The 23001-nt window shown below is 40.4% G+C and overlaps 1 protein-coding gene across 1 annotated transcript in view; it reads right to left on the minus strand.

The window, feature by feature from the left end:
- Positions 1-23001, minus strand: part of LOC484898 (adhesion G protein-coupled receptor E2) — a 43009-nt gene that overhangs the window by 6817 nt on the left and 13191 nt on the right. Inside the window, exons 9-17 of the mRNA XM_038565312.1 lie at positions 22348-22455; positions 21966-22180; positions 21586-21765; positions 18997-19194; positions 18490-18725; positions 9129-9195; positions 8779-8870; positions 7288-7456; positions 7092-7202 (exon numbers count right to left, since the gene is read on the minus strand). Of these exons, the coding sequence (XP_038421240.1) occupies positions 7098-7202; positions 7288-7456; positions 8779-8870; positions 9129-9195; positions 18490-18725; positions 18997-19194; positions 21586-21765; positions 21966-22180; positions 22348-22455 (1370 nt within the window). The 3' untranslated portion in view covers positions 7092-7097. The remainder of the gene's footprint in view (positions 1-7091; positions 7203-7287; positions 7457-8778; positions 8871-9128; positions 9196-18489; positions 18726-18996; positions 19195-21585; positions 21766-21965; positions 22181-22347; positions 22456-23001) is intronic.

Below are 23001 nucleotides of genomic sequence, written 5' to 3' on the forward strand. Positions count from 1 at the left end.
TCAGAAGCACTATTATAAAGCTACTGGTAGCTCTAGTAAAAAGCATAAAGGATTCAAGAGACTTCATGACTACAGAATTTAGATCTAATCAGGCAGAAATTAAAAATCAATTGAATGAGATGCAATCCAAACTAGAGGTCCTAACAATGAGGGTTAATGAGGAAGAAGAAAGTGACATAGAAGACAAGTTGATGGCAAAGAGGGAAGCTGAGGGAAAAAGAGACAAACAATTAAAAGACCACGAGGATAGATTAAGGGAAATAAATGACAGCCTGAGGAAGAAAAACCTACGTTTAATTGGGGTTCCTGAGGGTGCCAAAAGGGACAGAGGGCCAGAATTTGTATTTCAACAAATCATAGCTGAAAACTTTCCTAATCTGGAAAGGGAAACAGGCATTCAGATCCGGGAAATAGAGAGATTCCCCCCTAAAATAAAATTTAAAAAACCGTTCAACACCTCGACATTTAATAGTGAAGCTTGCAAATTCCAAAGATAAAGAGAAGATCCTTAAAGCAGCAAGAGACAAGAAATCCCTGACTTTTATGGGGAGGAGTATTAGGGTAACAGCAGACCTCTCCACAGAGACCTGGCAGGCCAGAAAGGGCTGGCAGGATATATTCAGGGTCCTAAATGAGAAGAACATGCAACCAAGAATACTTTATCCAGCAAGGCTCTCATTCAAAATGGAAGGAGAGATAAAGAGCTTCCAAGACAGGCAGGAACTGAAAGAATATGTGACCTCCAAACCAGCTCTGCAAGAAATTTTAAGGGGGACTCTTAAAATTCCCCTTTAAGAAGAAGTCCAGTGGAACAATCCACAAAAACAAGGACTGAACAGATATCATGATGACATTAAACTCATATCTGTCAATAGTAACTCTGAACGTGAACAGGCTTAATGACCCCATCAAAAGGCGCAGGGTATCACACTGGATAAAAAAGCAGGACCCATCTATTTGCTGTCTACAATAGACTCATTTTAGACAGAAGGACACCTACAGCCTGAAAATAAAAGGTTGGAGAACCATTTACCATTCAAATGGTCCTCAAAAGAAAGCAGGGGTAGCCATCCTTATATCCGATAAACTAAAATTTACCCCGAAGACTGTAGTGAGAGATGAAGAGGGACACTATATCATACTTAAAGGATCTATCCACCAAGAGGAACTAACAATCATGAATATTTATACCCCGAATGTGGGAGCTGCAAATATATCAATCAATTAATAACCAAAATGAAGAAATACTTAGATAATAATACACTTATACTTGGTGACTTCAATCTAGCTCTTTCTATACTCAATAGGTTCTAAGCACGTCTCCAAAGAAACGAGAGCTTTAAATGATACACTGGACCAGATGGATTTCACAGATATCAACAGAACTTTACATCCAAACTCAACTGAATACACATTCTTCTCAAGTGCACATGGATGGAACTTTCTCCAGAATAGACCACATATTGGGTCACAAATCGGGTCTGAACCGATACCAAAAGATTGGGATCGTCCCCTGCATATTCTCAGACCATAATGCCTTGAAATTAGAACTAAATCACAACAAGAAGTTTGGAAGGACCTCAAACACGTGGAGGTTAAGGACCATCCTGCTAAAAGATGAAAGGGTCAACCAGGAAATTAAGGAAGAATTAAAAAGATTCATGGAAACTAATGAGAATGAAGATACAACCGTTCAAAATCTTTGGGATGCAGCAAAAGCAGTCCTAAGGGGGAAATACATCGCAATACAAGCATCCATTCAAAAACTGGATAGAACTCAAATACAAAAGCTAACCTTACACATAAAGGAGCTAGAGAAAAAAACAGCAGATAGATCCTACACCCAGCAGAAGAAGAGAGTTAATTAAGATTCGAGCAGAACTCAACAAAATCGAGACCAGAAGAACCGTGGAACAGATCAACAAAACCAGGAGTTGGTTCTTTGAAAGAATTAATAATATACATAAACCATTAGCCAGCCTTATTAAAAAGAAGAGAGAGAAGACTCAAATTAATAAAATCATGAATGAGAAAGGAGAGATCACTACCAACACCAAGGAAATACAAATGATTTTAAAAACATATTATGAACAGCTATACGCCAATAAATTAGGCAATCTAGAAGTGGACGCATTCCTGGAAAGCCACAAGCTACCAAAACTGGAACAGGAAGAAATAGAAAACCTGAACAGGCCAATAACCAGGGAGGAAATTGAAGCAGTCATCAAAAACCTCCCAAGACACAAGAGTCCAGGGCCAGATGGCTTCCCAGGGGAATTCTATCAAACGTTTAAAGAAGAAATCATACCTATTCTACTAAAGCTGTTTGGAAAGATAGAAAGAGATGGAGTACTTCCAAATTCATTCTATAAAGCCAGCATCACCTTAATTCCAAAACCAAAGACTCCACCAAAAAGGAGAATTACCGACCAATATCCCTGATGAACATGGATGCAAACATTCTCAACAAGATACTAGCCAATAGGATCCAACAATACATTAAGATTATTCACCATGACCAAGTGGGATTTATCCTCCGATGCAAGGCTGGTTCAACACCCATAAAACAATCAATGTGATTCATTATATCAGCAAGAGAAAAAACAAGAATCATACGATCCTCTCATTAGATGCAGAGAAAGCATTTGACAAAATACAGCATCCATTCTTGATCACATCTTCAGAGTGTTGGGATAGAGGGAACATTCCTCAGCATCTTAAAAGCCATCTATGAAAAGCCCACAGCAAATAACATTCTCCATGGGAAAACACTGGGAGCCTTTTCCCTAAGATCAGGAACAAGACAGGGATGTCCACTCTCACCACTGCTATTCAACATAGTACTGGAAGTCCTAGCCTCAGCAATCAGGCAACAAAAAGAAAGAAAAGGCATTTAAATTGGCAAAGAAGAAGTCAAACTCTCCCTCTTCGCCGATGACATGATACTCTACATAGAAAACCCAAAAGCCTCCACCCCAAGATAGCTAGTACTCATACAGCAATTTGGCAGTGTGGCAGGACACAAAATCAATGCCCAGAAGTCAGTGGCATTTCTATACACTAACAATGAGACTGAAGAAAGATAAATTAAGGAGTCAATCCCATTTACAATTGCACCCAAAAGCATAAGATACCTAGGAATAAACCTTACCAAAGAGGTCTAAAGGATCTATACCCTAAAAACTAGAGAACACTTCTGAAAGAAATTGAGGAAGACACAAAGAGATGGAAAAATATTCCATGCTCATGGATTGGCAGAATTAATATTGTGAAAATGCCAATGTCAACCAGGGCAATTGACACATTTAATGCAATCGCTATCAAAATACCATGGACTTTCTTCAGAGAGTTGGAACAAATAATTTTAAGATTTGTGTGGAATCAGAAAAGACCCCGAATAGCCAGGGGAATTTTAAAAAAGAAAACCATATCTGGGGGCATCACAATGCCAGATTTCAGGTTGTACTACAAAGCTGTGGTCATCAAGACAGTTTGGTACTGGCACAAAAACAGACACTTAGATCAATGGAACAGAATAGAGAATCCAGAAGTGGACCCTCAACTTTATGGCCAACTAATATTCCACAAAGCAGAAAAGACTATCCACTGGAAAAAAGACAGTCTCTTCAATAAATGGTGCTGGGAAAATTGGACATCCACATGCAGAAGAATGAAACTAGACCACTCTCTTTCACCATACACAAAGATAAACTCAAAATGGATGAAAGATATAAATGTGACACAAGATTCCATCAAAATCCTAGAGAACACGGGCAACACCCTTTTTGAACTTGGCCACATTAACTTCGTGCAAGATCCATCCATGAAGGCAAGAGAAACAAAAGCAAAAATGAACTATTGGGACTTCATCAAGATGTGGAGCTTTTGCACAGCCAAAGGTAAAAAACTAAAAGACAACCTACAGAATGGGAAGAAGATATTTGTAAATGACGTATCAGATAAAGGGCTAGTATCCAAGATTTATAAAGAACTCTTTAAACTCTCCTAACTCTGGGAAATGAACTAGGAGAGGTGGAAGGGGAGGTGGGTGGGGGTGGGGATGACTGGGTGGTGGGCGCTGAGGTGGGCACTTGACAGGATGAGCACTGGGTGTTATTCTCTATGTTGACAAATTGAGCACCAATAAAAAACAAATTTCTTTTTTAAAAAATAATAAAAATAATAATAAAAATAAAAAATCAAAAAAAAAAGAACTTCTTAAACTCAACAGCAAAGAAACAAACATCCAATCATGAATTGGGCAAACGACTTGAATAGAAATCTCACAGAGGAAGACATAGACATGCCAACATGCACATGAGAAAATGCTCTGCATTCCTTACGATCAGGGAAATACAAATACAAATCAAAACCACAGTGAGATACCACTTCACACCAGTGAGAATGGGGAAAGTTAACAAGGCAGGAAACCACAAATGTTGGAGAGGATGTGGAGAAAGGGGAATCCTCTTGCACTGTTGGTGGGAATGTGAACTGGTGCAGCCACTCTGGAAAACTGTGTGGAGGTTCCTCAAAGAGTTAAAAATACATCTGCCCTATGACCCAGCAATTGCACTGCTGCGGATTTACCCCAAACATACAGATGCAATGAAACACTTGGACACCTTCACCCTAATGTTTCTAGCAGTCCACACCCTGATGTTCTAGCAGTCCACAATAGCCAAACTGCGGAAGGAGCCTCGGTGTCCATAGAAAGATGAATGGATAAAGAAGATGTGGTCTACGTATACAATGGAGTATTACTCAGCCATTAGAAACGGCAAATATCCACCATTTGCTTCAACGTGGATAGAACTGGAAGGTATTATGCTGAGTGAAGTAAGTCAATTGGAGAAGAACAAACATTATATGGTCTCATTCATTTGGGGAATATAAATAATAGTGAAAGGGAATATAAGGGAAGGGAAAAGAAATGTGTGGGAAATATCAGAAAGGGAGACAGAACATAAAGACTTCTAACTCTGGGAAACGAACTAGGGGTGTGGAAGGGCTGTGGGCGGGGGTGCGGGTGACTGGGTGATGGGCACTGAGGTGGGCACTTGACGGGATGGGCACTGGGTGTTATTCTATGTGTTGGCTAATTGAACACCAATAAAAAATAATTTATAATAAAAAAATTAAATTAAATTAAGTTAAAAAAGAAAGGACAAATACCCACCATTGGCTTCGATGTGGATGGAACTGGAGGGTATTATGCTGAGTGAAGTAAGTCAATTGGAGAAGAACAAACATTATATGGTCTCTTTCATTTGGGGAATATAAATAATAGTGAAAGGGAATAAAGGGGAAAGGTGAAAAAATGAGTCGGAAATATCAGAAAGGGAGACAACATGAAAGTCTCCTAACTCTGGGAAACGAACTAGGGGTGGTGGAAGGGGAGGTGGGCGGTGGGTGTGGGTGACTGGGTGATGGGCACTGAGGGGGGCACTTGATGGGATGAGCACTGGGTGTTATGCTGTATGTTGGCAAATTGAACTCCAATAAAAAAAATAAAATAAAATAAAAGACAGAAGAGAACCAAACGTGTTTCCATGATTATGAAGAATACTGTTGAGATGGCGCCAGAGGGCGGGAGAGAGAGAGGGTGAGAATATATGAACAATAATTAAAGATAATTGATAAGGTATGAAGGATGGAATCCAAAGAACAGGTGGTAGCACTCATCCTAGAGGAGAGAAATTGCACCAATGATAAAGGACTGTGGACAGGATGCATGCTGATATTTGGTTGGTATGGTCGATGACACAGACTTCACCAGGTATCATCATCAGATGACTCTGAATTCTCTATGAAATAGGTGATATGACATTTACTGAGGAAGGTGGAGGAGACAGAAGATTCGGTGGCAGAACCAGTGCTATAAGTAATGCAGGATGACTTCCTAGCAGCAGAGTAGGCTCCTTTAGATAGGAGCAGAGACTCGGGGAAGTCTGGAGAAAATGGAAGAGGTGAGAAACATTAGGAAAGAACTCTGTTCAATCTAAGTCAGTAAGTGTTGGTTCTTAGTAACCATTCCCATGAATTATCCCTGCCATTACTGCTTTTCCTTCCTGGTTTCTCAGTGGGTAGAGGGTGTTGAAAATACCAGGCAGCCTTATAAGAAATTCCAAAATACAAGCTAACATTTCTGTTTAATATATAAATATGTATATCAACCTCCCCCATGTTTCTCTTTCCGGGGCTGCTGCATAGTAACTGTGAGATATAGGTGGGTGTAAAGAAAAAGCATAGGATAACATAGCTCTGAGTAGAATGTGCATCACTGCTTCAGATCATTGACTCTTGTTTACTTAGTTAGCTATGCTTACCATATAGCAGGTGTTTCATAAGTCAATCGGAGAAGAACAAGCATTATATGGTCTCATTCATTTGGGGAATATAAATAATAGTGAAAGGGAATAGAGGGGAAGGGAGAAGAAATGAGTAGGAAATATCAGAAAGGGAGACAGAACATGGAAGACTCCTAACTCTGGAAAACGAACTAGGGGTGGTGGAAGGGGAGGAGGGCAGGGGGTGGGGGTGACTGGTTGGCGGGCACTGAGGGGGGCACTTGACGGGATGAGCACTGGGTGTTATGCTAAATGTTGGCAAATTGAACACCAATAAAAAGTAAATTTATTATTTAAAAAAAAAGATGTTGATGTGTAAGTGTTAAGATGAACACAATACCCTAAGGAGCAAAATATATTCTTAAACAAACCTTTAAAAAGAGACTATTGCTAACAGTTAAAGATAATGGATAAGGCATGAATGATGGGATCCAAAGAACAGGTGGAAGCACCGTCTTCATAGAGGAGTCAGAAAGTTAATAATTAATAACTAAATTGTTAACATTAAATTAATAGATAAAAGATGGGCATTTAAGGGGGCACTTGACAGGATGAGCACTGGATGTTATAGTATATGTTGGCAAATCGAATTCCAATAAAAAAATATACAAAAAAAGCAAATCTAGTGTGAGCCACTGAAGGGCCTATTCTGTTGCACACTAACGTTGCTCAATGGGGTAAGCATATGGTACTTAAGCAGGTCACTTAATGAAGTGCTCTGGGAGCAATGCCTGATCTTACCATGCTCTATTTGGAGGCATCAGAGGTGGCCCTGCTGGACAATGTGTATTTCTCTGACTCAGCTCTTGTTCTCCTGATCCCTTTGAACAATTTCCTATATTGCTCCCGCACCTGCAAAGGCAAAGTATGCTCTGGATCAGTTCACTGAGATGAGTGAAGATAGGAAGCGTCCCAGGTGGGAGCTGGGCAGTAGTACCTGCTGGCTGAGGAGGCAGTACACCAGGAAGATGAAGACACCCTGCAGGCTGTTGATGATGGTGAACAAGTAAGCCATGACGTGGGCAGCTGGACCCACCTGCAGGATGCCCAGGCACCATGTGCAGCCCAAGATGAGGAGCTGAGCTGTGGCTTTAAATGTCAGCATCCTGGGTAGGAAGAGAAAGAAGGCTCATGATTCACCCAGGACAACACAATGAAAGCCATTCTCATCTCTAGCCATGGAAGCTTCTGTCTTCCCCTGATGGTGATGAGTTCTCAAGCTGACTGGTGATCAACTTTGATCTTTACTCTCAATGATTTCCTACAGTACAGATGCCACTTGGACCACGATGGCATCTTGATTTGGATTGAGGAGGACAGGGATATTTCACAATGTAAGTTTCAAAAATTTTATGATGCTCCTTGGAGACCCTGATTTCATCCAGCACTACTGAGGAGGCATTTTGCATCAGGCTCTGTGCTGGGATCTGGGCATTAAAAATAACAAAGGAGGGACCCGTGGGTGGCTCAGCAGTTGAGCATCTGCCTTTGGTTCAGGGCATGATCCCAAGGTCCAGGGATCGAGTCCTGCATCATGCTCCTTGCAGGGAGCTTTTCCCCCTGTCTATGTCTCTTCCTCTCCTCTCCTCTTCTCTCTCTCTCTCTCATTAATAAGTAAGTAAGTAAATAAATAAATAAATAAATAAATAAATAAATAAATAAATTCTTTAAAAAATAACAAAGGCAAGATTTCTATTTTCATTTGGAAATGATAATGATAAGAACATGGAAGAAACAGCATTAAATTTGCACAAAGGTTGCTAGAGCAAAGGACCGTCCAAGCCTCCCAGAAGATTTGACATGTACTAGGAGAAGAATGCAAGAGGTATCAGTAGGAGCCTGAACTGAGGTGGAGTATGGAAGTGTAGGCTGGGTTGTGGGAATATTCACAGGTTTTTCTAAGTGTTTTGTGGAAACATAAAGATTCCCTGCACATTTGTCATAGGACTGATGGAAAAAGTCCAGAGAATGTTTATTAACCAATGTCAATTCTTCCTGTTGCTGAGGGAGTAACAAACTTGGGTTAGGAATAGAACAGGAGCATCTGGGTGGCTCAGTCATTTATGCATCTGACTCTTGATTTCAGCTCAGATCATGGTCTCAGGATCCTGGGATCAAGCCCCAAATCAGGCTCCCCACTGAATGTGGAGCCAGCATAAAATTCCCTCTCTCCCTCTCCCTCTGCACTCCCCTCCCCGATGCTCTCACTCTCTCTGGGGAAAAAAAAAAGGATCAACAGAAAATTCGGCCAAGTTGTTAGCTGCACCTACTGAATCTGAGCCAGCTGCCATAGAAGGGTAGCTGCCTCTCTCTACTCAGGTCCCCTCAAAAGACCCCGAAAAGAAGCATCAGGGACTGCTGAGGCACATGGCTTTGTCCTTAGGATCACACATGTCTATGGGGTTGGTCACTCTCTTCTACATCTTACCTTGTGTTCTGGAGGGTAGATACTTCGCTGTTGAGGGAAGACAGCTTGCTTTTCAAAATCCAGAGGGTCATCAGAAAGAAAGCTAAATTGACCTTTGGGAAACCACAGAAGACTTACTAAATAAAATTTCAATCTGTTCTCTGCATCCTAGCCTGTCCAACATCAATTCCACATTTAAGTCATCTTCATATTAAATAACAGTGGAGTTTCTAGTTTTAGGAGCAGGTTTAGAAAACTAAGCAAAGCCATGACAATCCAGTGACATGCCTGCCACTGTCACCCTGCTTAAAATTCTGCTCTTCTAATGACACCCAGCTGAGCATTAAGGATACTCTGATGTCATCACTCACAGAGACAATGGCACAGACTGGCCCAAGGAAGCTCCATATAAATCTCTTTTCTTGGTTGAGCCAGCAGCTGAACAAGAGAGAAAGCAAAAAATTCATTGGTTCTTAAGAATATAGAAAGAACTATTCTATAAATCATTCATTCATTCATCAACAAATAATGAGTGACTCTTTTGTGATAGGCTTTGTGGTTGGGTCTGAAGATAACGCTAAAAAGAAAGTAAACATAGTTTTAAAACCACATATCTCACCTGGAGTAGGATACACACAAATATATGGTAACAATAAAACAAAAATGGGAGTCAATGAGCTGTATCATTGGTTGTCATGCTTACTTTGGAATCAGAGGGATTAGGATGGTTAAAGAAGATTCTCTAAAGAAATTATATTTTTAGCTGAGATATTAACAGTGAATAATGTTACTGAGATAAATGGTGTTGAAGCAAAGGAGAAGCCCACACACGTGTTAACAACTTTTCAGGATCCTGGGAAACTAACATGGTTAGGGGCCTTTCTTGCACTGTTCAATTTATTTTTTTTTCCATCGGCTTCACAACCCATCCACTTGGTCTTACATTGTTTCATGGCATTATTCAGATATATTTTATAGACTATAAAATCCACCCATCTAAACTATATAGTCCAGTGATCTTTAGAATATTCCCAAGAGACACCTGCACCCTGATGTTTCTAGCAGCAATGTCCACAATAGCCAAACTGCAGAAGAAGCCTCAGTGTCCATCGAAAGATGAATGGATAAAGATGTGGTTTATGTATACAATGGAATATTACTCAGCCATTAGAAACGACAAATACCCACCATTTGCTTCGATGTGGATGGAACTGGAGGGTATTATGCTGAGTGAAATAAGTCAATCGGAGAAGGACAAACATTATATGGTCTCATTCATTTGGGGAATATAAATAATAGTGAAAGGGAATAAAGGGGAAAGGAGAAAAAAATGAGTGGGAAATATCAGAAAGGGAGACAGAACATGGACAACTCCTAACTCTGGGAAATGAACTAGGGGTGGTGGAAGGGGAGGTGGCTGTGGGGTGTGGGTGACTGGGTGGCCGGCACTGAGGTGGGCACTTGATGGGATGAGCACTGGGTGTTATTCTGTATGTTGGCAAATTGAACACCAATAAAAAATAAATTTATTATTTAAAAAATAGAATATTCCCAAGAGAAACGAACTAGGGGAGGTAGAAGGGGAGGAGGGCGGGGGGTGGGAGTGAATGGGTGACGGGCACTGGGTGTTATTCTGTATGTTAGTAAATTGAACACCAATAAAAAAAATAAAAAAAAATAAAAAAATAAAAAATAAAAAAAAAAGATTTAACAATAAAAAAAAAAAAAAAAGAATATTCCCAAGAGTTGTGCACCAGCACTAAAATCTAACTTTAGGATATTTTCAACCCCACAAAGAGAAATTTCATTCACACTAGCAGTCATGTGTTCCCACTTCGACACACTCCACTCCTCCTCTTCCCCCAGGACACCATTACTCTGCTTTCCCACTTGACAGATTCACCTATTCTGAACATTTTACATAAGTGGTATTATGTGACATGTGGTCTTTCATGACAGGATTCTTTCATTAAGCATCATGCTTTCAAAGTTCATCCACATTGCAACATGTTTTTATGGATGAGTAATAATCCTACTCTTTTCCATGGCCAAATAATATTCTGCTGGATGGATATGTTGCATTTGTTTATCCATTTATCACTTGATGAACATTCCAGTTATTTCCAATTTTGAATAATGCTGCTACAAGCATTCAGGTACAAGTTTTTGTGTGAACATATGTTTCCATTTGTTTGGGGTATATACCAGCATGCAGTAGCTATATACTGAACTTTGTGACAAACTGTCCAACTGCGTTCCAAAGCAGTTGCACCATTTTACATTCAAACCATCAAAGTATGAGTGTTCCAGATTTTCCACACTCTTCCATGCACTTTTTATTGCCTGTATTTTTTAGCCATTTCAACTAATGGGTATAAAGTAATATCTCATTCATGGTTTTTGACTTGTGTTTTCCTAATTACTAAGGTTGTTGGGCACCTTTCCATGTGCTTATTGGTCATTTACATATCTTCTTTGGAGAAATGTCTATTAAAATATTTTGTCCACTTTTTAAATTATTTTATTTATTTAAGTAATCTCTACACCCCACATGGAGCTCGAACTCAAACCCTGAGATCAAGAGTCTCATACTCTTCTGACTGAGCCAGCCAGGCACCCCTGTGTTGTCCATTTTTTTTATTTTTATTTATTTATGATAGTCACAGAGAGAGAGAGAGAGAGAGAGAGAGAGGCAGAGACACAGGCAGAGGGAGAAGCAGGCTCCATGCACCGGGAGCCCCATGTGGGATTCGATCCCGGGTCCCCAAGATCGCGCCCTAGGCCAAAGGCAGGCGCCAAACCGCTGCACCACCCAGGGATCCCTGTGTTGTCCATTTTTAAATTGAGTTATTTGTCTTTGGTTATTGAGATATTTGATTTAATTTTAACAACAGCACAAAACAGACATTCTCTTATGATCACAGATTGTTAATAATTCATAGAAAGCTTCGATCTATTGCTGAAGGTGTTACTGATACACAGTGATAGAATTCACTTTTGATCCTACATTAAAGTAGAGTGTGCAGGGTACTTCAGAACAATGGAAAGTGTGTAAGGCCATTTCAGGACACGTGAAGTATAGGCTAAGAAGAATGTAAGCAAGGAAGAACTGAAGTGCCCAGGAAAGAGTTCAGTTGATGTAGATGAATGTAAGCTTTAGCAGCAAGTTGTGGTTTAGAGTGCACATTCTGGGAACCGACTTCCTGAATGAAGGAGTAAGGACATTGGTGAACTTGCTCTCCTTCTAAGACAACAAGCAAGTAATGACAACCAACCATTTCAAGCAAATACAAGCAAAATAATGACAACCAACCATTTCAAGACTCTGGCAATTACCCAAAACCACAGAACAAATTGAAGATAGTCTGTCCAAGAGAAATTCCTGAACCTCAGTAAGACTGAGGATAAAGGAATCTGTGATGCCTTAACTTAGAGCTTAGTGGTGCATCAGGTGCACAAGTTGAGAGCACTGAAGACAATGGAGAGATCTATTTTTGGAGTTCCATTAAAAGCATCATCATCACACATACCCCCAGAACACAACCAATATTTTTTTACTCCAGTTCCCCAGCTCTTTATTCTATAAATTTGGTGGCTATTTGATTTGACTGAGAACTCATGGGTAAGGAACCTACTTTAGAGAATTGCCAATATAATTGCAAACTACTCTCACATCACCAGCAGCCTAGGCTTGTGATTTCAGGTGGGATCAACAAGAAATTGTCCATAATTTTGAAGGAAATACTAGAGGGGCATCTGGGTGGCTCAGTTTGTTAAGCATCTACCCTTAGCTCAGGCCATGATCTCAGGGTCCTGGGATTGAGTCCCTGCTGAGAAGGGAGACTGTTTTTCCCTCTTCTACATACTCATGCTCTCCCTCTCTCTGTATCCCTCTTTCGCAAGTAAATAAATAAAATCTTAAAAAATAAAAGGAAATATTGTAGAACCAAAGGATCATAACAAATTTTGAAAATCTCTGAAATACTCCTGTAAGTCTAAGGATGTATGAGGATATGCCTCATTCAAAAAAGACATGAGGATGTACCCCAATGTTTTTTTTATTTTTATTTATTTATGAGAGAGAGAGAGGCAGAGACACAGACAGAGGGAGAAGCAGGCTCCATGCACCAGGAGCCCAGTGTGGGACTCGATCCCAGGTCTCCAGGATCACGTCCTGGGCCAAAGGCAGTCGGCAAACTGCTGCGCCACCCAGGGATCCCTGTACCCCAATGTTTATAGCAACAATGTCCACAATAAAAAAATATGAAAAGATCTCAGATGTCCATTGACAGATGAATGGATAAAGAAGATGTGGCATATACATACAATGGAATATTAGCCATCAAAAAGAAAGCAATCTTATCATTTGCTATGACGTGGATGGAAATAGAGAGTACTATGCTAAGTGAAATAAGTAAGTCAGTGAAAGACAAATCTCAGGTGATTTCACTCATATGCATAATTTAAGAAACAAAACAGATGAATATTGGGGAAGGTAAGGAAAAATAAAATAAGACAAAATCAAAAAGGGAAATGAACCAAAAGAGACACTCAGCACAGGGTTGCTGGAGGGAAGTGGGTGGGGAGATAGGGTAACTGGGTGATGGCATTAAGGAGGGCATTTGATGCAATAACACTGGGTGTTACTTACAACTAATGAATCACTAAATTCTACCTCTGAAACTAATAATACACTACATGTTAATTAAATTCAATATAGGGATCCCTGGGTGGCGCAGCGGTTTGGTGCCTGCCTTTGGCCCAGGGCCCGATCCTGGAGACCCGGGATCGAATCCCACGTCGGGCTCCCGGTGCATGGAGCCTGCTTCTCCCTCTGCCTGTGTCTCTGCCTCTCCCTCTCTCTGTGTGACTATCATAAATAAATTTAAAAAAATTTTTTTAAATTCAATATAAATTTTTTAAAAATAGAAGGGCATGGGGGAAAAAAAGCACTAGTTTCTCACCTCTGATTGACCTTGAGGCTTTGTGCAATCAGAAAGTGAAAGCTAAGACTATTATGTAAACTACCCAAAGTTTGGAGGTGTGCCTTCTCACACAGATACCTTTGAAAAAGAATGCAAAGCATGTAGGCAAAGCACTAAGGAAATCTGAACAACCATTGGGTAATCATTAAATTATACTGACCCAGATGTGACCAAAACCCTAACAACCCAGAACTAGGAATAAAAATAGGAACCTTAATAAAACTAACAGAGAACTCAGAGGTCACACACTACAAGGAATAACCAATCTACAGAATTAACCCAAAAAAGTTACCTACAAACAAACAAAAACACCAAAAATCAGAAACAACACCTTATCTTGGAGGATAGACAAGTCTGAAAACAGAAGTGTCACAATATATTATCTTAAATATTGAGTTTTAACCAAAAATTTATGATCTAGTCAAAGACAGGAAAATGTGTAACATACACAGGCAAAAAAAAAAATCAGTCAAAAGGAAATATTTCTGAGAAGGCACAGATTTCAACCTCTGTAGATAAAGTCTTTAAATCAGTTTTATATATATATATATATATGAAAAACAAAAATATATATACATATGTATATATATGAAAAACTCTAAACCATGTATAAAAAACTTAAAGGAAAATATGACAAAAATATCTCACCAAATAAATAATCTAGATAAAGCAGTAGATATGATGTAGAGAACCAAACAGTAATCCTAAATTTGAGAAGTACAATAACTGAAATAAAGATTCACCAGAAGGGGTCAACAATAGATTGTAACTGGTATAAATCCCCAGCAGTGCAATTGCTGGGTCGTACGGCAGATCTATTTTTATTTCTTTGAGGAAACTCCACACAGTTTTCCAGAGTGGCTGTGTACCAGTTCACATTCCCACCAACAGTGCAAGAGGATTCCCCTTTCTCCACATCCTCTCCAACATTTGTGGTTTCCTGCCTTGTTAATTTTCCCCATTCTCACTGGTGTGAGGTGGTATCTCATTGTGGTTTTATTTGTATTTCCCTGATGGCAAGTGATGTGGAGCATTTTCTCATATGCTTGTTGGCCATGTCTATGTCTTCCTCTGTGAGATTTCTGTTCATGTCTTTTGCCCATTTCATGATTGGATTTTGTTTCTTTGCTGTTGAGTTTAATAAGTTCTTTACAGATCTCAGAAACTAGCCTGATACGTCATTTGCAAATATCTTCTCCCATTCTGTAGGTTGTCTTTTAGTTTTGTTGACTGTATCCTTTGCTGTGCAAAAGCTTCTTATCTTGATGAAGTCCCAATAGTTCATTTTTGCTTTTGTTTCTCTTGCCTTCGAGGATGTATCTTGCAAGATGTTACTGTGGCCGAGTTCCAAAAGGGTGTTGCCTGTGTTCTCCTCTAGGATTTTGATGGACTCTTGTCTCACATTTAGATCTTTCATCCATTTTGAGTTTATCTTTGTGTATGGTGCAAGAGAGTGGTCTAGTTTCATTCTTCTGCATGTGGATGTCCAATTTTCCCAGCACCATTTATTGAAGAGACTGTCTTTCTTCCAGTGGATAGTCTTTCCTCCTTTGTCAAATATTAGTTGATCATAAAGTTCAGGGTCCACTTCTGGGTTCTCTATTCTGTTCCATTGATCTATGTGTCTGTTTTTGTGCCAGTACCACACTGTCTTGATGACCACAGCTTTGTAGTACAACCTGAAATCTGGCATTGTGATGCCCCCAGATATGGTTTTCCTTTTTAAAATTCCCCTGGCTATTCGGGGTCTTTTCTGATTCCACACAAATCTTAAAATAATTTGTTCCAACATCTCTGAAGAAAGTCCATGGTATTTTGATAGGGATTGCATTAAACTGTAAATTGCCCTGGGTAACATTGACATTTTCACAATATTAATTCTGCCAATCCATGAGCATGGAATATTTTTCCATCTCTTTGTGTCTTCCTCAATTTCTTTCAGAAGTGTCTATAGTTTTTAGGGTATAGATCCTTTACCTCTTTGGCTAGGTTTATTCCTAGGTATCTTATGCTTTTGGGTGCAATTGTAAATGGGATTGACTCCTTAATTTCTCTTTCTTCCATCTCAGTATATAGAAATGCCACTGACTTCTGGGCATTGATTTTGTATCCTGCCACGCTACCAAATTGCTGTTTGAGTTCTAGCAATCTTGGGGTGGAGTAGCAGCAATGTCCACAATAGCCAAACTGTGGAAGGAGCCTCAGTGTCCATCGAAAGATGAATGAATAAAGAAGATGTGGTTTATGTATACAATGGAATATTATTCAGCCATTAGAAACGACAAATACCCACCATTTGCTTCAACATGGATGGAACTGGAGGGTATTATGCTGAGTGAAATAAGTCAATCGGAGAAGGACAGTGTATGGTCTCATTCATTTGGGGAATATAAATGATAGTGAAAAGAAATAGAAGGGAAGGGAGAAGAAATGGGTAGGAAATACCAGAAAGGGAGACAGAACATGAAGACTCCTAACTCTGGGAAATGAACTAAGGGTGGTGGAAAGGGAGGAGGGCGGGAGGTGGGGGAAACTGGGTGATGGGCTCTGAGGTGGGCACTTGACAGGATGAGCACTGGGTGTTTGTTAATCTATATGTTGACAAATTTAACACCAATAAAAAATAAATTTATAAAAAATAAAATAAAATAAATAAATATTTAAACTGAAAAAAAATTGTAACTGGTAAAAGAAAAAAATGATAAATTTGAATATAGGTCAATAGAAATTATGCCATCTGAGGAACAAAAGAAAATAGAATGAAGAAAAATATACAGACCTCAGAGACTTGTGGCACAGGACCAAGTGCACCAACATACACATAATTAGAATCCCAGAATAAGACAAAGCAAAAGAACAGGATAAACTTGAAGAATGAAAGGCTAAAAACTTCCCAAATTTTAATAAAAATATTGAGCTAAGCATCTAAGAAGCACAATGAACTACAAGTAGAATAAATTCAAATAGATCCTGAAACACTGAAACATCTCATAGACCTTCTAACAAAAGACAAAATCTTTAAAGTGGCAAGAGAAAACTGATTTTTCGTGTCAAAAGATCCTCAATAAGATTAAGGAGTGATTCCTTGTCTGAGATCATGGAAGTCAAAAAGCAGTGGAATAACCCCTTCAAAGTGTCCAAAAATATATATGGTCAACCAAGACCTCCATATCTAGCTAAATTCTCCTTGAAAACTGAAGAGGGATCCCAGGGTGGCTCAGCGGTTTCGCGCCTGCCTTTGGCCCAGGGCGTGATCCCGGAGTCCCTGGATCGAGTCCCGCGTCGGGCTCCGGCATGGAGCCTGCTTCTCCCTCTGCCTGTGTCTCTGCCTCTCTCTCTCTGTCTATCATAAATAAATAAAAATAAATCTTTTAAAAAAAAGAAAACTGAAGAAATTAAGGCACTTCAAGATAAACAAAAATAAGATAATTCTTGCTTGCTGAACAGTCCTAAGGGAAATACTCAATGAGTCCTTCAGGCTAATAGGAAAGGACACTAAAAAAAAAAAAAAAAAAAAAAAAAGGAAAGGACACTAGATGGTAATGTGACTCCAAAGAAATAAAGAGCACCAGTAAAAGTACCTAGGTAGGTATAAGGAAAGACACTGTAAGTATGTTTTTGTTTGTGGCTCTTTGGTTTTCCTGTTGCAAAAGATACATCTGGGTGGCAGAGTCATTTAAGCATCCAACCCTTGGGCAGGCCCAGTGGCTCAGCGCTTTAGCGCTGCCTATAGCCTAGGGCGTGATCCTGGAGACCCAGGATTGAGTCCCACTTTGGGCTCCCTGCATGGAGCCTGCTTCTCCCTCTGCCTGTGTCTCTGCCTCTCTCTGTGTGTGTATCTCTGATGAATAAATAAATAAAATCTTTTTTTAAAAAAAAGGCATCCAACCCTTGATTTCAGTTCAGGTCATGATCTCAGGGTCATGAGATCAAGCCCCAGGTGGGCTCCATGCTGAGCACAGAGCCTGCTTAAGATCCATCTCTCTTTCCCTCTGCCCCTCCAAAGGCATTTTCCTAAGAACACCAGATAGTCCATAAACACAAGAAAAACTGCTCAATCTGGTGTGAGGTGGTATCTCTTTTTTATGGGGTTTTTTTTTTGTATATTCTTTTATTAGAGTTTGATTTGCCAACATATAGTATAACACCCAATGCTCATCCTGTCAGGTGCCCCCCTCAGTGTCCATTACCCAGTCACCCCATCCCCGGCCCACCTCCCCTTCCACTACCCCTTGCTCATTTCCCAGAGTTAGGGGTCTCTCATGTTTTGTCACCTTCTCTGATTTTTCCCCACTCATTTTCTCTCCGTTCCCCTATGATCCCTTTCACTATTTTTATATGTATTGGAATTGCATATTAAAGTGGATTAAGTGAGTTAACATGTATAGAAATGGGTAGAAATGCATGGCATAAAGTAGGTACCATGAAAACTATGACGGAACCTATCACTTGATTATTTAAATCAACTCTCTTTTTCCAAATAAAAATATTGGAACATCCTAAAGGATTTTGACAAAATAGATTACATTTTTTTCAAAATGATGTTCCAAGCACTTATTTTGGCTTCAGTTTTACTATTCAGAGAATAGAGCTTTAAAGACATTCTGCTTGATTATAATTTTCCACCAGAAAGATGTTCTAAGAATTCTTACTTCCTGTGCCTTCTTTGCATTACGCTCTGGCATAATTAAAAACTGCTACTCTGGTTCTAGTCATGGCCATGATCGTGTAGAGAACTTGCACTTACCGGGTGGGTGTTCCATAAAGGTGAGGCCTGGATGCAGCAGAAATGGCCATAATTATGGCTGGGACTCCATATCCCACAGGGAACATGAGCTTCTTCATGAACCTGTTCACACTGGAGTAGTTGACCACCTTCAGGTTGCGTGCAGTGAGGAAAAGGTGTAGAGCCTCCAGCAGCATCCAGGTGAAGGAGGCCAGGTAGAGATAGTGTAAGGCACCTGCAATGATGGAACACAGCACCTGGGGGGGTGCCACAAGGAGGGATTTTCAGAGAGGAGGTGGCCCCAGGACCTGTCCCATATCTCGCCATTGGAGTGAACTCTCATGTGTATAATAAAGGACTTGTCAAAAGAGGGTTTTTATCTAGTTGTGTCAATGTGAAATAGGCTACATATCATTAAAACTTCTTTGGGACCCAAGGCCATTTTATTAAGGTACCAATGCAGCACAGGTCCATAAACTGAGGATCCCCTGTTGCAGGGCAGGGGTATCTCTGTGACAGTGTCAGTACCTTGATTTCAGTCCGGTCAATGGCCACGAGGAAGAGCAGATGAGCCAGGAACAAACAGATTGAGAGCTGCAGGTGGAGGGAGGTGCTGGTGTTCTGGATGGCTTTGCACAGCAGGAAGGTGAGGGCTGCCAGGAAGAGGCACAGCAGAGAAAGGCCCAGCCCCACATACGTGATCATAGCCAGCACGGGATCATCATCCTGGGACCCAGCCAAGAGAAGCAAAGAATACATCAAAGTCACATTTTCCTGCTCTGGGGTAGTGACTCTTTCATCATTTATAATTTTATTTATTGACATAGTAACATCAAGAATATATGAACCAGGTAAATTTACTCTGTTGTTGGGTATGTTCCTCCAGGTTCAGAATGCTATAATTTTATGGAATTCTGATCTGATTAGTTCAGATCCTGTAAGAACTGAGGGATAAGAAAGTCCTTTTTTTAATAATAAATTTATTTTTTATTGGTGTTCAATTTGCCAAAATACAGAATAACACCCAGTGCTCATCCCGTCAAGTGCCCCCCTCAGTGCCCATCACCCATTCACCCCCACCCCCTGCCCTCCTCCCCTTCCACCACCCCTAGTTCGTTTCCCAGAGTTAGGAGTCTTTATGTTCTGTCTCCCTTTCTGATATTTCCCACACATTTCTTCTCCCTTCCCTTATATTTCCTTTCACTATTATTTATATTCCCCAAATGAATGAGAATATACACTGTTTGTCCTTCTTCAATTGACCTATTTCACTCAGCATTATACCCTCCAGTTCCATCCACGTTGAAGCAAATGGTGGGTATTTGTCGTTTCTAATGGTTGAGTAATATTCCATTGTATACATAAACCACATCTTCTGGATAAGAAAGTCCTTATTCAAGACAAAGCCCTGGAGCTTACAGGGATTTGTTTTACTTTAAAGATCGCTTAAGGCTTTGGAGTGGTGATTCAGAGGAAGTAACCAGCTCACATGGCTGGGGAGCAGTCAAACAGTTCCTAACCCCCCTGCCCTCACTGGCTTTCCTGGTCCCCTTTGACCTCTGCCACCACCAAATCTTCCTTTCTACAGTCCTTGAGAGCCCCTGCCTACAGCCTTCTAGTCCTGATGACTCCTGTGATAAGCAGAATTCTAATTTGGCAATGAATGATGAATGTGTACACACACTTTCTTCCAAATTTTCAGTTAAATGCCATTTTAGGTGCTGCTGTGAAGGGATTTTTCAGATGGAATTCAGATCCTATACCTGCACCTCAATGTTTATAGCAGTAATTTCCACAACAGCCAAACTGTGGAAGGAGCCTTGATGTCCTTTGACAGATGAATGGATAAAGAAGATGTGGTATATATATATACAATGGAATATTACTCAGCCATTAGAAACAATGAATACCAACCATTTGCTTCAACGTGGATACAACTGGAGGGTATTATGCTGAGTGAAATAAGTCAATCAGAGAAGGACAAACATTATATGGTCTCATTCTTTTGGGGAATGTAAAAAATAGTGAAAGGGAATAAAGGAGAAAGGAGAAAAATGAGTGGGAAATATCAGAAAGGGAGACAGAACATGAGAGACTCCTAACTCTGGGAAACGAACAAGGGGTGGTGGAAAGGGAGGTGGGCGGGGTGTGGGGGTGACTGGGTGACAGGCACTGAGGGGTTCACTTGATGGGATGAGCACTGGGTGTTATGTTATATGTTGGCAAATTGAACTCCAATAAAAAAATAAAAATAAAATAAAAAAGAAGATGTGAGATAGATATAGATATAGAAATATATTATTACTCAACCATCAAAAAATGGAATATTACCCAGCCCTCAAAAAGAATGAAATCTTGTCATCTTCAATAATCTGAATGGAAATAGAGGGTATAATGCTAAGCAAAATAAGCTAATCAAAGAAAAATAAATACCATATGATTTCATTCATATATGGACTTCAAGAAACAAAATATGAAAATAGGGGAAAGGATGGAAAAACAAAATAAGATGAAAATAGAAAGGGAGACAAACTGTAAGAGATTCTTAACTCTAGGGAACTAACAGGGTTGCTGGGGGGAGGGGAGGTGCATAGGGGAATGAGGTAACTGAGTGATGGGCATTATGCAGGGCACTTGATGTAATGAACACTAGGTGTGATATGTGCAACTGAAGAATCACTAAATCCTGCCCTTGAAACTAAAACTACAGACACATTAACTAAACTCAATTTAAGTTTAAAAATTAGAGAAGAAAAAGGAATGCTGATATCTGTGTGAGGGTCTGTGAGAGAAGGAATGGAGGTACCCCCTAGGAGCTGAGCACAGTCCCCTGCTCACAGCTAGCTAGAAAGTAGAACCCCAGTCTTATGACTGAAAGGAACTGAATCCTGCCAGTAACCAGGGAGCTCACACGAGGACCCTGAGCCTCAGAAGAGAATGCAGCCCTAGCTGATTCAAGGATTTCAGGCTTGTGAAGATCCTGAATAGCAATTCAGCCATACCATGCCTGACTGCTGCCCTAAAGAAACCATAAGACACAGATTTCTGTTTTTTAAAGCTCCTACATGTGGGGAAATGCGTTACTGAGAAATAGACATGGGATGCAGCCCCTCTCACCTGCACATCGTGGTGGGCCAAGAGGACAGCAAAGCTGCTGAGGTGGGTGCACTGGCAGGTGGTGCTGGTGTCTCCACTATTCACCATCGTACAGCCTCTGGTGGACCAATGACCAGATCCATCCTGACTGTGCTCCCAAAAGACACAGAACACCTTTTTTGTTGGCCCAGGGGTCACTGACTGTAGGAAAAACATAGGTGGGAGCTGGTGGTTCTGGTGCTCAGAAATGCTTATCCAAAGCTGGCTTGCAAAGAGCTTTCCTGGGGTAATGACATACTCGTGGGGGAGCCCTCCAGAACCTCAAGGCTGAGGTAGGCAGTGAGGCTGTACTCAGGACCCAGGCTCTTCCACATCCACAGCCCCATGCCACCAGCACTCACATGGTGGGATAAGATGTAGGTGATGGGGGAGCTGAGCTTCTTGTTGCTCATAAAGGCCGAGATAACATCTGAGAGCAGAACAGGGGAGACTCCTTGCAACAAGCTTTTGTGTGCCCCGGGCAGAACAGCCTGCTTCTCAGGCTCCAGGACCAGAGGGGCTTCAGCCAGCAACTTGCCCATCCCCGGAGTGGAGATGAGGCCCACCACAGAAGGACCTGCAGGGCAAGACCAATGTTGATACCTTGGGAAGCCCAACAGGGCCCCTTTCTCCTCAGATGGATTCTTTGTGGTCCCACTATATCCCCCCTTCCCTTTAATCTTCAGTTCCCTGTTTGTCACATCCTTAGGCATCTCATGGCCTTCCTCCCATCTCAGCCATTACCTGAGTCACCAGATTCATGCGCCACATCCCATTTCAACAGCATCTTTGCCTGATTCTGACTCAAAGTGACATTACTATGTCCTTGCTCCTGCACCTCCAGGGACAGATCTACAAGTTGTAGGAGTTATATAAGGAAGTTAGGTTAGTAATTCTGCCTGGAATGGTTGCTATAACACCATTATTTTATATATGTATTTACACATACACACAATTTACAAAGGTTTATGAGAAAATACTATGAGCATTTGAACACCAACAAATGGATGGATAACCTAAATGAAAGTGACAAATTCCTAGAGACATACAAACTACAAAAGTAATAGAAGAATAAAGTTGAACAGACCCATCATGGGCAAAGATAATGGAACAGATAAAAATTCCCCAAAATAAAAAGCTTAGACCAGATGGATTTACTGCTGAATTCTCCCAACTATTTAAGTAAGAATTAACAAGAATCCTTTGTAAATTCTTCCAAAAATAGAAAGGGAAGGAATGATACCTAAATAATCTTATGAAGCCAAGATAACCATGATAACAAAACCAGATAAATTCGTTATAAGAAAATTATAGACCAATATTTCTTATGAACATAAATGTATTTTTATATATTTTATATGCCAGTTTGATTTGCCAACATATAGTATAACACCCAGT

Source organism: Canis lupus, chromosome 20 (genome assembly GCF_011100685.1).
Source record: "Canis lupus familiaris isolate Mischka breed German Shepherd chromosome 20, alternate assembly UU_Cfam_GSD_1.0, whole genome shotgun sequence".
In the NCBI taxonomy this organism is placed as follows: Eukaryota; Metazoa; Chordata; class Mammalia; order Carnivora; family Canidae; genus Canis; species Canis lupus.